The sequence below is a fragment of the Colius striatus genome, chromosome 2 (assembly GCF_028858725.1).
Source record: "Colius striatus isolate bColStr4 chromosome 2, bColStr4.1.hap1, whole genome shotgun sequence".
NCBI lineage: Eukaryota > Metazoa > Chordata > Aves > Coliiformes > Coliidae > Colius > Colius striatus.
Window position 1 is genome coordinate 61334326 of NC_084760.1, and position 16001 is coordinate 61350326.

Here is a 16001-nt window from a genome sequence, read left to right on the forward strand (position 1 = left end):
TCCTCACCGATCTTCTCACTTAACGTGAAAGGCTGAATTCAACATTAGCATCTGGGATGACTCTTTTTGGCTGTCATTGATATTACTTGATCAACGTTCAAGGAAAAGACAGCCACATTAGCAGCCTGTGTTCCAGAAAGCCGTTTACAGTAACGTAAATTACTGTCATTTATTTTAGCCTAAAATACTTCCATTGACATAAGTCAGTGCTTTATTGTGATGGTTTTGACCTCAGTGAAGAACTCATAGGAGTCCTTTGCTCCCTCCCTTCCCATGCCTGAGGCTTTCATCCCACCAAATGGCAAGTTCAGGTCTCTAATGAGCCAGCAGTTGGTCCACACCAATCCAGACTGCAATCTTTGTGCCACCCGATGAATGCGCCCCACATTGCTGGACCACACGGTGGCTGATAAGCCATATTTCACACTGTTGGCCCTTTTGATCACTTCTTCTTCTGTATCAAATGCTACCACACATGTCACAGGACCAAAGATCTCCTCTTGCATGCAGCAAGATTCATCCTTGACTTCGGCAATAACTGTAGGCAACATAAAATACCCTTTCTGGATGCCAGCTGGGAGAGTCAAGGAATCCACTCCCTCTCCGCAGACGACTTTGGCTCCTTCAGCCTGTGCTTTCTTCACATAGCTCCTCACCTGGGGAAGCAGCAGGAAAACAGCACTTTTAAAAGAGACCAAAACCTGAGGGTCCCAACGTGAGCCCCTGAGTATCTCCAACTGTATCACACTGCTTCCCTCCTAACAACAGTCATTCCCTAGCTTCTGTTGTTACGTTTCTGTAAAAGTAAGGCTCAGTATTTCTTGCTGTAAAACTATTCTCTCTCCAAACACTTACTAGCTTAGAAGGCAAGACCACTGGCCCTTCTCACTAAGTATTCCCAAGAGGGTAGGGCCCCTGGTGAAAATACAAGTGATCTCAGAGCCACACTCCCTTCTTCCAGGAGCTTGGGCAGTTTGCCAAGTATTCCATGCCACCGTTCACTCCTTTACTCCAAGGGATGAGTAATATTTTCCTACCTCACAGGCAGGCTTGATAAATGTCCACCTGCCACCAGGATGACAAAGCCATGAACACTACACAAAATCCCATCAATAAATAAAGCATGACTGCTGCTGTCACATGCCACCCTGAACACACAGGGCATGCTATCGATCTGCTTCTGCTGTTTCAAAATCATTGCCCGGTTTCTGTCCCTACAGAAATACCACAGAAATACCCCAGGGTTTCTCTCTCTTTTTCTTCTTTTAACCACCTTGGTAGGTTAGACTCAGAAGTCCTTTGTGGTGCCACAGACTGGGGAGCTCGGGAAGTGGATATTTCTAAACTGTATTTGAAAATAGGCCTGAAGAAGCCACTGAGGCATCAGGAAGCATGAAAAAGGTCCAGCTTTCTTGCGGTTTTCTCACTTGCAGTTTTCAGTCTGCTTCTTGCTTTTGCCGACTGTGTCAGATAGTTTTGGGATGTGAGCAACTGCTCTCCCAAACTCTGTCTGACACTATAAAAATTCAGTTCATGTAAGCCACCAAAGCAGACTACAAACTTTGCGTTGCCTCAGCTTCCTTCTACACATACTCAATTCCAAATCACTGCAAGCAGTCCTAGGAAACTGTCTTGTACTCCCCAGAATTTGCCAAAGAGTGATATAAAAAGAAAACTTTTACCTTACTAGCTACCTTATTAAGCAAATAAGTGATCTCAGTAAATGCTGAAAATTATTTCACTTCAAATGGGAAAAAATGATTCTGTTTCATTTAAGGTTAGTTTTGCCACAGAGTTGATTCCAGGCCACAGGAAACAGAAACATTATAAAAAAGGTACCTTATATATAGTGCCTTTAAATTGTCACCTTTCAGACTTAATCTTAGAGGTTTAAGGAAAGGACCGTGTCCTCTCCAAAGTCACATTTCACAGCCTTCTAAAAGATGAGATCATGTCAACATCACGTAACATCACCTTTTCTAGATGCTCTTTACTTATTAGTGCTCCCATGTCGACTGTAGGATCCGTGGGGTTCCCAACCTTCCACTTCTTAGCCTCTGCCACAAACCTCTTCAAAAACTCACTGTATATGCCCCTCTGAACAAAGATCCTGGAGGTGCAGAGACAGATCTCGCCCTACCAAAAGGAAAAAAAAAAAAAAAGCCAAGAAAAAACCCTCAATATTCATTCATATTCCAACGTACTATTGACAAGTATTAAGTCACATCCCAGAATGAGATCTCTTTCCCTGCATCTTCAGGACTGCAAATGACACCCATTAATACTGCAAAGTAGGATTATTTCTCATGTTAAAAAGGAAAAGAGGAGAAAAGGACAAAACAGCAATAACAGGATTGTACAGTCATTTACTAAAATGATTATTCATTGATTACATGTTGTCTTACACAACATTTTTCATAGGAAATGTGATTTCCAATTCTGAGTGATCTCTCCATTTCCTGATAATCCCTTTACGATACCTAGCTATTTTTCTGAACATTTGTTCTAAAGTTTCATGACTTCAATGATTTCTCCTGAGGGTAGTAATGAGGGAAGAGAAACGATGATAGAATTTTGGGGGGAGTCTCCTAATTGAATTTGAGAAAATCAGCAGCCTTCTCACTTACTTGCAGTGAGGAATTTTAAAACAGCTGCTTTCTGTAAGAATAAGCAATCTGTGTATTTTGGGAGGGACAGTGACACTTTGTCATTTTCTGATGGAGAGTACTAGGAAGAGCTCCTTATTATTTTGAGTTGTGGTTTTGCCCGGACCAGGTTTTTCGTAGCAGCGGGGCTACAGATGTGGCTTCTTTAAACAGCTGCCAGAAGCTTCCCCTGTAGCTAATACCAGTCAATTCTAAGATGGACCCTGCAGCTGACCCAGGCCTGGCCCATTAGTGACTGAAGTAACGCCTCTGTGAATAACGTATTTGAGAAGAGGAAGAAGTTGCTGCGCAACAGCAGCAACAGGGAGTGAGAATGTGAAAACATCTCCGCAGACACCAAGGTCAGTGGAGAAGAAGGGTGCTTAGGCCCTGAGGGAAAGATTCCCCAGTCACCTGTGGTGCAGCCCATAGCGAGGCAGCTGTGCCCCCGCAGTCCATGGAGGCCACAGTGGAGCAGAGATCCACTCGCAGCCCATGGAGGACCCCACACCACAGCAAGTGGATACCTGAAGGAAGCTGTGACCCCGTGGGAAGCTCACCCTGGAGCGAGTTCCTGGCAGGACCTCCAAGCCCATGCCAGAGCAGTTTTGCTGTCAAGACTTGTGACCCTGTGTCCAGGGACTCAGGCTGGAGCAGTTGGTCAGTACCTGAAGGACTGTTCTCCCAGTGGATCACCCACACTGGGGCAGGGTGTGAGGAGCTGCCCCTGTGGGAGGCCTCATGCTGGAGCAGTTTGTGAGGAACTGTAGCCCATGGGAAGGACCCACATGGGAGAAGTTCATGGAGAACTGTGTCCCGTGAGAGGGACCTCACACTGTAGCAGTGGACAGTGTGAGGAGGCCTCCCCCTGAGAAGTAGCAGTGGCAAAGTCTGTCTGTAATCAACTGACTGCAATTGCCATTCCTCATCCCCTGTGCAGCAGATTCAGTTTTATTTCTCATCTCCCTGTTCTGATGGTTCATTAATAAATCAAACCCTTTTCTCCCCAAGTTGAGTCTGTTTTGCCCGTGACACTAATTGCTGGGCGATCTCTCTGTCCTTATCAGGACTCACAAACTCCTTGTTATATTTCTCTCTCTCCTGTCCAGTTTAGGAGGGGGAGTGATATTATGACTTAGTGGGCATCTGTTTCCTTGACTGTGGAATAATCTATTTACACAGAATCTTGAAACAGATCTGACAGTTTAGGATTAGGATCCAAAGGTCTGCATGCACACACACACTCTCTCAGACACATGTACACCCCCTGCTGCAAACAGGCTTTACACACTACAGAGGTGGGAGGCACCTGGTTTGCAAAGCTGGACCTCAGGGTCGTTGGGATGCATTGAGTCAAGTCAGCATCATCAAAGATGATGGCAGGGTTTTTGCCTCCCAGTTCCAGTGACAGCCGTTTGCAGTGAGGAGCACTCTTCTCCATGATGCGCTGGCCTGTCAGAGTGCTGCCCGTGAAGGAGATCAGAGGCACATCAGGATGGCAGACAAGGGCTTCTCCCGCCTTGGCGCCTGTGCCAAACACCACGTTCACCACCCCGTGGGGTACTCCTGACAGGAAGAATGGTGCACGGTCATCATATCCTTCCCCTTGCTCAGTGGGCTTCACTCTGATTTGCTCCCAAAGTTCCAGAATCACTAGTATCTCTAGGGTGACAAAGGCTTAACTAACACCACGTGTTTCAGCTACTATGCAGAACAGCTCTGGAGCTCATGGGTTAAATGATTAAGCCGGCTCCAGTCAAGCTTGCCTGATAGCCAACATCAGAGATCCAGTCTTCAATTGCTCAGAGAAGAAGCAGCTGACCTCCCAGTTTTTCTTAATAGCACACCAAATACAGCCATGATATGGCCACCAAGAGCTGACTTATACTCTCATGGTTCCTCTGCTGGCACCACAGACTTGGGACTTCTTTAAGTGGAGTGCAAGGCTCAGAAAGGAGGCACATGAAGACTTTCCATGAGAAGATATTGGCAAAAAATTGATCAATAGCTGAGAGATGGGATAGCATGAGTACAAGGAGGGATTTTCTTTTTTCCTCTGCTGCAACATTCAGCTACAGCAAATAGTCCCTCTCAAAGACTTTTGGCACTTTATGACTTCAGCATCAAAAGAAGGGTGCATGGACAAGCACTTCCACACCTTTTCCCCTACCTAGCACACTATAGGACTTACCTGCTTTTTCCAAGAGCTTGCACATCATCCAGGCTGTGACAGATGTCATCTCACTTGGCTTGGCAACTACAGTATTTCCACATGCAATGGCAGGAGCAATTTTCCAGGTCAACAAATACAATGGCAAATTCCAAGGACTGATTAAACCAGCTACAGAACAAAAAGCACAAAAGGCTGGGGTTCAGTCTGCCAGAATGCAAAACCCATTTATCTTACCTCAAGCAGTTATAGAACAATTCAGATTTATAAAGGGAATGGGGCTATGACTTTTATTTCCAGACAGTCTTAAAACAAATTTGCAGCTAGAAATATTTCTAACAGGCAGATAACTTCTAAAGCTTTGTGCAAATGGCCCAAAAGGTGACCAGCCAAACCCTCTGAATAACTTTTGCTGCTTCTTCAGGCAGAATCTTGTATTCACAGGAACCTTTTCAGTGTTTTCTGGGAACACTAACACAAGGTTAGCCATAATGATCATTTACATCAACTGCTCTGAGGTAATTAATACTCTGTGTTAGGAAACAGCAAGTTAAGGCAACGTTAGCTCAGATCACACTTGTTTTCTGTTGCTCTTTAGAGCTATTTTCTTTCTCAAATTTTAATATTAAAAGAGCATGCATAACATACAGAGCTTATTTTCCGTATAAATTTTAGCACTAAAGTTTCTCTGTGTACAAACTGCTGTTTCCACAAATTGCTGAATGTCCAGATTTTTTTCAGTAACTACCTTTGGGAATATTTTCACCTTACATATTTATAGAAAATAGTGAGAACCCATCTGCAATTGTTAGGTGTCACTGCTCACAAAAGCCACAGGTCATTCTGCTGTTTGATGGAGCAAATGCAGTGAGTGACTTTTCCTTACAAGAATAACTTTACCAGAAGTAGCTCTCCATTGCTCACAAAAACATTAAAATGAGTCCTCCAGGTTATCCAATTCTATTGTATTTTGAATAATCCAAGCATGAATGTGGAGAATTCCCACATATACTTAGATGAAAGACCTAATAATGGAATCACCACAACTCCATTGCTCTTCAGATCAGCACAGCCACTTTACTTCTGAAGCATTAGCAGCACCTAGTGGCTGAGCTCAGCAACAACCCGCCTGAAAGCGCTTTAGCCAGCCGTGTGTGTTCCAATCACAGGCTGAAATGACACGTTGAAAGCTACTACTGCTTCCCTAAAAGTGAGGGGAATCCAGCTCTGCAAGCAGGAGCAGCAGCTCAATGCTTCTCAACGCCTCACTGATCCACAGCAGTAATACTTACGCACAGACACACACCTACAAAACACAAGAGCTATCTAAGAGTGAGAGCTACCAGGTTAAAAGAGATGCTTTTTAAAGTATGTAAACATTCTTTAAACCATAAAGTAGCATAACTGATTTACATAAAGCCACTCATGGTTTAGAAGACTTCTGTTTGACCAAGATCCAGAGACGATAAATGCTTTTGAAAAATCCTCTTTCTTTGTTGAGCCACCACTGAGGCAGAGACTGTCAAGATTTTTCAGCATTTCAGGAGCACCATACCAACTCCCACAGGTGTCCTCGAGGTGTAATGCATGCAGCCCATGGTTGCCATCTCTGTGCACTCTGTCGTATGATGAAGGATGGAAGAGGCAAAGAATCGGAAGTTGTACACGGCCCGAGGGATGTCTATTGTTCTAGCAAATGTAATGGTTTTTCCTGAAACAAAACCAAGCACACTGCTGTGTTATCATGGGCAGAAACAGTGCTTTAAACTCTGCTCTTAAAGCTGATTTTCATGGGTTTTGGGAAATGTCTTCTGTCCTGCATCCAAGTAATCCCTGGCACAGTGCAACCATAGTCAATGACAACAGCCATCCTATAGTGTTGCATTCCCAGTACCTAACTACTGAAGCCAACAATTCTGAAAAGCAAAAAATTCTCCAGCAATCCAAAATCAGAGTCTTCTCCAAAGTTCATGAACATCAGCTCCAGTCTGCCCCAACAGTTCATATATATCCTGGTTTCAGCTGTGACAGAGTTAATTTTATTCCTAGTAGCTGGTACAGGGCTACGTTTTGGAATTATGCTGAGAACAATGCTGATAACATTGGGATGTTTTGGTTATTCCTGAGCAGTTTTTGCACAGTGACAAGGTCTTTTCTGCTTCTCAGTCTGTCCTGCCAGTGAGTGGGCTGGAGGAGGCACAAGGAGCTGTGAGGGGGCATGGCCAGGACAGCTGACACCAACTAGCCAAATGGATATTCCAGACCATAAAAACATAATGCTCAGTAGATAAACTGGAAGGAGTTGGCCGAGAGGGGTAGATTGCTGCTAGGACATTGGTTGGTGGCTGATGAGCAACTATATTGTCTATCACTTGATTTTGTTTTGTTTTTCTCAGGTTTTATTTCTCTGTTATATTTCATTACAATTATCATCATCATATACTATTATTGTTCTTATTACTATCTTTTATGTCAATTTATTTATTACATTGTTCTTATCTCAGCACACCAGTTTTACCTTTCCCCCCCGAATTCTCTTCCCCATTCCTATGAGGATGAGGGAGGTGGGTGCACAGCTGCATGGTGCTTAGTAGCTGGCTGTCTTTAAACTACAACACCACGCTGAAAACTTGGACCATATCCTCCATTTCAACATTCAGCAAGACACACTGTATTTGAAATCAGCTGTTCCAATTTTTACCCTGATCCTTTGACTCAGCTTGTGCAAATGCTTCCAGGTCATCTTCAATCAAGTCTGCCAATTTGTTCAGGATCTGAGATCTTTCCAATGGAGTTTTTGAGGACCAAATTGGGAAGGCATCTTTGGCAGCTTTGACAGCAGCTTCCACCTAATGAAGCAAAAGAGGGATGGCAAAAGTTAATGAAAGTCCTTAGAAAGAATATCAAACAATCAGCAGATTAATTAATATTTGAGAGACTAATAATCCAGAGCACATTTTTGTAAAGATTGCATCTCTTCAGAGTTGTGGCTATTGACAGCTTCACCATTTTCATCTTCTCAGAACACTATTCCCATAACTCAAGAAGCGTTACTGAAATAAGAGTGTCTAAACTGTCACTGTAACTTGCTTTACTCTAAATTCCAGAAACTTGTGGGCAACCCTGCAGGCCAAAAGGAATTGCCAGACAGGTCAAACGGCACCAGTAAGTGCCACTGGCTGAAACCATGCAGAATCTTGTTTCTCATGGAAGAAAGTGCAAGAATCTCTCAGAGCAGATACATCCTCAGTCTAAAAGTCCATGGGCTTTGAAACATAGAACTTTAGACACACTGGACAATGATTAAAGTAAAAGGCTGGGAAATTATATTATGGCAGGTACACTCAGCTAACCTTTCATTTCCTCGTCTTTTCCCCCATCTGGCTCAAGCAAGGAGTAAAACTATATTCACAAAATAGAGAAAATTTTTAACATTACCTGATCACAGCTAGAAACTCATTACTTCCCTCATAATGGGGAAAAAAACACAAACCAAAACCAACAAATAAAGAACAAACACCTTCCTTTGTAAACTCTTGGGGTTCAGTCAGTTCTCTCAGCAGATACCTAATGAAGTCCACAGACAGGATACAAAAGATCATTATATGCATTTAAATACAGATTATATACCAATCTTGTCAGTATTTTGCCTGAGAGCAGATATCTGCTACATGGTCCTTTCAGCCTGCCCTTTCTGAACAGTGTTAGATTGCCGACACTTTTACAAAGCAGACTAGGCTTAAAATTCACCACAAACTTTCTCTCCTGTCATTCATTTCCTCTGGGCTCTTAAATGGTAGTTACCTGCATCTATTGATTTATAAGCAGTTCCTTCTTGATGTTTACTTGTGCCTCAGATTACTCAAGATGGTTACAAACATCCTTCCATATTTTAATTAACTGCTCTGTTTCCCAGGTTTTGCTTCCTACATATCACTGCTTTATTGCTTCCAATGTCTAATATATGCATCAAGGGAGGGCTTTTAGCCAAAGCTCTCTTAGCTGGTTTCCCATCATTTTTGCTCACAAATTTCTTCAGCTTTTGGGAAAGTCAATAACTAGGAGGATGCTGATGTAACATTAACCAGATCATTCTGACCTCTCCTAATGTTGCCATATTGCTGGTTCCCATGTAATCATTGAAGGCTCCTTTCCACCAATTCCACAAAATCAAGTTCCAAATCACGTTACAAAAGCCATCACAAAATAATCTATAGACACTCTAATGAGGGTACAAAAGTTCAAGCAGGTGAAAAACCTTCCTGGCTATGTTCTCCCTAAAAATAAGGACTAAAGTTTGAGGGACAGAATGATATTGGTATAGAGGCCAGGGTGGGAAATAAACGAGATATACAAGGTCACACAGACCACTGGCCAAGCTTAGAAATTTAGACTCTACTCTTTTGACTCTAGTTCAATAACCTACCGCACAGGTGCCAAGGGCAGCAGGCTGTCTGCCACCAAACAACTGGAGCAAGGCCAAAGGAGGCCTGGGAAAGGGGAACTGCAGCTTCTTGAGTGAGTCAGGTGCAGGTGGCACACTGCCCTGAAAAGATTCACTCTCTGTGAAACCATACCACCTTTACTAATTAACACTTTCTTCCACTCTCCCAGGTGCAGTGCTGCTGCTTCTCATCTGTCCTCTCCCCTGGCCTTTTCCACTAAGGTGCTTCCTGCTTCAAAAGAGGGTTGATGAGGAGTTGAGGCTATCTGCCTTCTTAAAAGTTCCAGTGGGTTTAGAAGAGAAAATCAGAAAGGAAGGAATGAATTGGCAGTAGATTGATCTTAAAAAAAGGCAAGAGGAAAATAAACAGGAGAGATTTGTACGGAAGTAGTAAGAGAGGGTACAAAAGTTAAACGGTTACTTACTTTGACTAGCAAAAAGCAGCAAGGAAAGTCAAGCCACAGAAGAAAACACACATAAGAATTCAACTATGAACTCATGTGTCTGAAACACTTCCTTCTGCTTTCCTCTTCTGCACAAGACAGACACAGAGAAAGAAAACACAATCTAGGCCTATCATTGATCCCAAAATACCCAAAACTGCCCTCAGGAAATGATATTTGCTTTCTCCAGGCCTATGCACAGGAGCAAGGTTCTTTAAAGAGAGATTTTTTTTTTTTTTTTAAGGAGCTATTTGCCAGGACTAATCAGCCTTCATCAGCCTGTCTTTTGGAGATACAAGGCATCTGTTCAGCTTTGTTTTGGTGCTTCTGCTTGCAATTTAAGACATCTATCTGGTGGACAAATTAATCCCTGAAAAAAAAAAACCACCTGTCTGAAATGGCCATTGCAGCTCACCTGATGTTAAATGCCAGGTCAGCAATAGATTTTCTGTCTGTCTCCATTCTGCCTTCTAATGTTCCTCTAAAATTAACCAAGAAAAAAAAAATTCAACTGCACATTAGGCCTTACTAGAAAGCACCAACCCAAGTTCTTTGTTGAGCCTGGGTCCAGACGCTTATCTTGATCTCTCTAGGTATCCTCTAAGTAGTATATGACTGCATTTCTCCCTGCAGCATATTCCATCAGTCACTGGCAGACATGTCTAAAGGCAGGAGTAAAGCACGTGCTGACTTTACACTGCTGCCTGCAGCCACTACCTCAGAGACCTGAAATAGAAAAGCCAGTGGTCTTTATTATATTTGATCTACACCTTCAGAATGGCCAGCAGTCTACTTTTGTTAGGCTGTTCTGGCATTCTCACGTGTGTATCTCATTTCAACGACTTAGCAAATGAATGAACAGGAAGATTTGCACCTGCACATCAAAGAGAAGTCTTTTCAGGCATAATGAGGGTTGGAATGAATTTACACAGATGTATTCTAGCAAGCCTCTGTAACCCTTGGTCATGAGCATCAAGCAAATATTTACCCAGTTGAAATTACAGTGCAAAGGTTTCTGCTGAGAGAAGCAAAGGGAAAAGATGTCAACAGGACTGAAATGCAAGTGAAGAGCTACACACAGTAGCAGTTTGTTTTAAAAAAGTTTTGAAAATACTGTACACTACTGGTCAATATTTTCCAAGCCCTTTGCTTTATCCAAGCTTTTCCAGTCATTTCTCTCTTGAGCAAGTCCAAAACTCTGTGTTGGACACACTTGTAGGTCCCTTATAAAGTAGCAACAATGAAACTGCACCTCCCCAGGTGAATGTCATGCTGCCCATCCACACCTGAACACGTAAAAGATACCAGGAAACATTCATTCCACTAGAGAGCACAGCACTAGGAAACATCACACTGATTCAGAGGATGTTTTAAGGAAACCACATCCACTTCATCACCTCCACTTAATGCCTAACAGCTAAAACCAAGACCAGAGAGGTCTGGAAGCTTTTTACCATCTTCAGGGAAGAGTCATTAAGCCAAAAACCCTTCTAAATGACAATTAGAAATCATCAAGACACATCAATACACATTTAGTTGTATACACCACCTCTGTTTATTTACAGAAGGCACCAGTAAACCCTTTTCTCTCTTACACATTGTTTATACTTAGAACCAGCCTGAGAGTTAACTTATGTACAAGACATCTCCCATATGAGCTGAAAGAGCTGCAGAGAAGTTACTAAAGCTTTGTTGATTTACACTAGCCTTGGATCCAACCACTTACCTTCTAACAGAAAAACGTGAAAAATAACAATATTCATGGCTGCAGCAATAGATTACACAACACTACAATCCAGAATTTATTCATTTAAGCATTAAAGCCTTCAGCATTTTTCTGTTCTCTCACCTTCAGCCTCCCCCACTCAAAATAATGTTAAGTGCATTTAATGACTTCACTGCTTCGTACATTTCGACAATACTCACCTCTTCCTTGCCACTGTCTGGCACCCTGCAATAGATATCTCCGGTGGATGGATTATAGGAGTCTATGTAGGAGGGACAAGGAACAAATTTGCCACCTATAAAGTTCTCCAGCACTAAGAAAGCCTTTGAGTGAGCCATCGTTAGCTGCTTGCTTCATCTGTGATTTTTTCCTACAAGGCATCAGTTTAGATAAGTAGGTCTGTACGTATTTGCACACTGAATGTGGACTCCTCCCCCTCTGTCTTCCCTCCAGTGCTCGTCAGGAATGAACCTTGGCAAAACCAGCAGAAAAGAGGAAAGGGGAGAAAAAAATTGCAGATTCTGTGACACTTGGTTCTTTTCTAGGAGTTGAAGGAGGGCAGGATCAACTCAGTGGTTAGAAAACAGCTCCCCTCTGTCTACTGAAGAAGGGGAGAAAAAGAATGGCTTGATAGGGAAATTCCTCCCTATACCAGTTTTTTCAAGCTAGTCTGAAGACATTTTGTAACAATAATACAAACTAATTCAAGACTCAAACACCTAGCCAGAGACCCTACCATCTGTAGACACTTGGGCTACTATATCTACGGCTCATGTTCACTACTTCATCATCATCACAACTCTTCCTTCTAAGCCCAAAAACAATGCTTCTGCCAAAATGAAATAATTTTAAACATAAGAAACCATATTTTTTCCACCAATATCCCCAAAAATGAAACAATACAAGTTACTCAGTGGCCCTTCAATTCAAAACAGCTGAGAAGCACAATCCTACCTGGTACACGTTGGTGCATGTTGTCAGAAAACTAATACTGAAAAAAGCAGCAAGACACCAGCTTTCACGCTCTCCCTGCCATAGATATTCCAGTAGAAACCACCTTACTATAAGAGAAACCTGTTACATGTAATTAGGGTTTTCTTTAACTTCCCAAGAACCTGAACTGCCCAGTAAGAGCTACACAAAAGACATTCTTCTCAAAGAGAGTTAGATTACCAAATTGCTCTAAGATTGCATGCCATCTCCTCACACTCCAAAGATACTCAAAACACTACATCTATACTGGAGAGCAGAATATTGTCACCAGGACGTTGTGACTATGTCAAACTGCAATTTAGATAGTCTTTCCACCCTAGACTAAAGGCATCAATCTTCCTGTGAATCAACATGCAAACATATTTTGATCAAATAAAGATGATGGTGTTGCACAACAGATCATTTATGCATCAACCAAACAGCATCTCTGCGTAGAGTTCAAATCAGTGCTTAGAGGTAGTGCAGTCATGTTGAAATTGGATTCAGTCATACCTCTGGCTCTCCCAAGCTACAAACCAGGAAAGCATGCAGTAGCTTTTCTGTCATCACAGAATACTGACTCTCAAAATTAAATGCAACCATGAATGAGAAAGGTTGTCAGAGGTTCATCCTCTACCATACTTAGTTGTCCACAAACAACAAGGAATTTACTGAAGTCTTGTGGTTCAGTCCTGGATGAGTGCCAGGTGCCCATATCACTCCCTCTAATAAACTGGAAAGGGGAGAGATAAATATAATGAGATGTTTGTGAGTCGAGATAAAGGCAGGGAGATCACTCAGCAATTCGCGTCATGGGCAAAACTGACTCAACTTGGAGAGAAATGGTTTGATTTATTAATGAATCATCAGAACAGAGAGGTGAGAAATAAAACTGAGCCTTAAAACACCTCCCCCCACCCCTCCCTCTTCCCAGGACTCTCCTTCCTTCCCCCTCAGCAGCCAGGGGATGGGGGGTTGCGGTCAGTTCATTACAGATGGACTTTGCCACTGCTGCTTCTCAGGGGGAGGCCTCCTCATACTGCCCACTGCTACACTGCAGAGTCTCTCCCCAAAGGAGACAGTCCATCACAAACCCCTCCAAGGTGGGTCCTTCCCATGGGCTACAGTTCGTTATGAACTGCTCTGGCATGTGGTCTTCCACGGCAGCACCTCGCACAGAGCCCTAAGGGAGAACAGTCTTTCAGGTACTGACTGCTCCTGAGTGAGTCCCTCACAGGATCCCAAGTCCTGATAGCAAACCTGCTCCAGCGTGGGCTCCTCTCTCCCCATGGACTCCCAGGTCCTGCCAGGAACTTGCTCCAGGGTGAGCTTCCCACAGAGTCACAGCCTCCTTCAGGTATCCACCCGCTCCGGCGTGGGGTCCTCCATGGGCTGCAAGTGGGTCTCTGCTCCCAGTGGCCTCTATGGACTGCAGGGGCACAGCTGCCTCACTATGGGCTGTACCACAGGTCACAGGTGAGTCCTTCTTTCGGAGCCTAAGCACCCTCCTCCCCTCCTTCTCCACTGACCTTGGTGTCTGCAGAGATGTTTTCACATTCTCACTCCCTGTTGCTGCTGCTGTGCAGCAACTTCTTCCCCTTCTCAAATATGTTATTCACAGAGGTGTTACTTCAGTTACTTATGGGCCAGGCCTGGGTCAGCTGCAGGGTCCATCTTAGAATTGACTGGCATGAGCCCTGTCAGCTACAGGGCAAAGCTTCTGGCTGTTCTTTGTTTAAAGAAGCCACCCCTGTAGCCCCCCTGCTACCAAAAAACCAAAAACCTGGCTCAGGCAAAACCACTATAAGTCTTAAAACTGAAGACATGCTATCTGCTGTCTGTAGCGCAGATAGTCCCATGATTTAAAAGCAACCTAAGCATTTTCAAGGTCTGAAGGCAAGTTCAAGTGGAACAGGTTCAATGCAGGAGCTTGGCAGTATGAGTCTCTTGAATCCCAAAAGTGTCCTGAAACCTTCACAGCTGGCATGCTGAAACTGTTTAAGTATCTAAATGCTATTTCTGGACTATAAGAAGAAGCAAAAAAGAGTGGCAATTCACAGGCTTCAGTTTTGCCAATAACAGTTTTCAGGTATTTCAGACCCATAAGATTTTATAAAAGTCATGCAAAGCATTGCTGATACTTCTACAAACATACATGCAGTCAACAGTACAATTTATCTATGTGGTCACACGCAACTATCTGCTGAACTGGGATGCAAGCATGTATGTGTGTTCTGGTTTAGCAAGGAGCAGCTTTTGGCTTAGTAACAGGGGGAGCGGGTTGCAGTGAAGAGCCGGTAAAGAGTTTGCGGACCCTCCCCCGGCTCCTGGGTTCAGACCCACCTCCGGCCCGGCTGGGCCAATCTGGCGCCTCTGCCATCACTATTTTAGGGGACAGGAATTTGAAATGCGAGGCGGGAGGTGTATGGGTGATACAAGATGGAGGCGACCACGCGGACCCTTCAGCCAGAGGAGGAAGGAAGGAGGAGCAGTAGACCGGAGACCCTTCTGCAAGCCGTGGCGAGAATGCAAGCTGTGCCCCTGAAACCTATGGAGATCCATGGCAGGACTGAGCCACCAGCAGCTCCATGTGAGTGAGCCCGGACGGGCGAGGGACTGTGTGGGGAGACGGCCATGGCCCAGGCCGTGCTGGAGAGCCTGCAGGCCGCAGAGCAGCCCCACACGAGAGGCAGAGAGGAGCTGCAGCCTTTGGAATGGGTGCACGTCGGAGCAGCCCGTGCAGGGCTGCTGTGTGTGTGAGTTACCCCACGGACTTGCAGGGAGGACTGGTGTGGAGTTCACCCGTCCTGAGGAGGGACAGACGACAGAAGCTATTGGGAGCAGACTGACTGAGACCTCCACTGCCTGCCCCCTCGAACCGTTCAGGGGGGGGCAAGGTAAAAACCCCGGGATCAGGGCTCTGAGCCCGGGAAGAGGGGAGGTGTGGCGGGAAGGTGTTCTTAAAAAGGCTGGTTGGACTTTCCATTGATGTATTACTCTGTGTTGTTTCATTTTGGTTATGTTTTGGGTTTTTTTTTTTTTTGGGGGGTATGTTTTAGTTGATGTTGCATTAAATTATTTTCTGTTTTCTTCCCCAAACCGAGTGGCCTGGTCAGTTTTGTCCTGGACCTTAAGCGGCAATTAAGCCCTCCCTGCCCTCGAGCAATTCTCAGCCTCTTCGGTACTTGAGGCTAATTGTGGTCTTTGTTCCCTGATGGGCCTAAACCACGACAATGTGCAAAAAAGTTACCTACCAAAAACCAGCACAGGGAAGAGTAGGTATGGACTATACACCACTTGGAACTAAGTAACAATGATGGGTTATTTGTGTTCTTCCTTGTGGTGGGCACAGCTTTACTTTGGTTAACACCTCAGTGACTGATGCTGTGGAGCAAGTACTTTAGTTCCTTCCCCACACTATTATGTGGGGAAGCATGAGCATGAGCAGTCTCCACCCCACACTCATGTACAAGTCCTAAAACACCTGAGATCCTCTCTCACTTCCTATCGAAAAAAATTAAATTCTAAGTTGCAGTAAAGTGTCTGTCCTGAGTTTACTCTAGAGACAGCAGAAGGGCTCTCTTTTCAGTTGCAAGGTTTC

At 44.1% G+C, this 16001-nt stretch overlaps 1 protein-coding gene across 3 annotated transcripts; it reads right to left on the reverse strand.

Moving 5' to 3' along the window:
• Positions 1 to 203: 203 nt before the first annotated feature.
• ALDH8A1 (aldehyde dehydrogenase 8 family member A1) lies at positions 204 to 11766 on the reverse strand. Of its 3 annotated transcripts, XM_010209870.2 has the most exons (7): positions 11629 to 11766; positions 7517 to 7664; positions 6371 to 6526; positions 4837 to 4986; positions 3955 to 4211; positions 1975 to 2136; positions 204 to 656 (listed from the first exon to the last, which is right to left on the reverse strand). In XM_010209870.2, exons 1-7 carry the CDS (start codon positions 11764 to 11766, stop codon positions 204 to 206), a joined length of 1464 nt encoding a protein of 487 aa, XP_010208172.2. The 3 variants fall into 3 exon arrangements, with proteins under 3 accessions (XP_010208172.2, XP_010208173.2, XP_010208174.2); XM_010209871.2 differs by lacking the exon at positions 4837 to 4986; XM_010209872.2 differs by lacking the exon at positions 1975 to 2136.
• Between the last annotated feature and the right edge of the window lie 4235 nt (positions 11767 to 16001).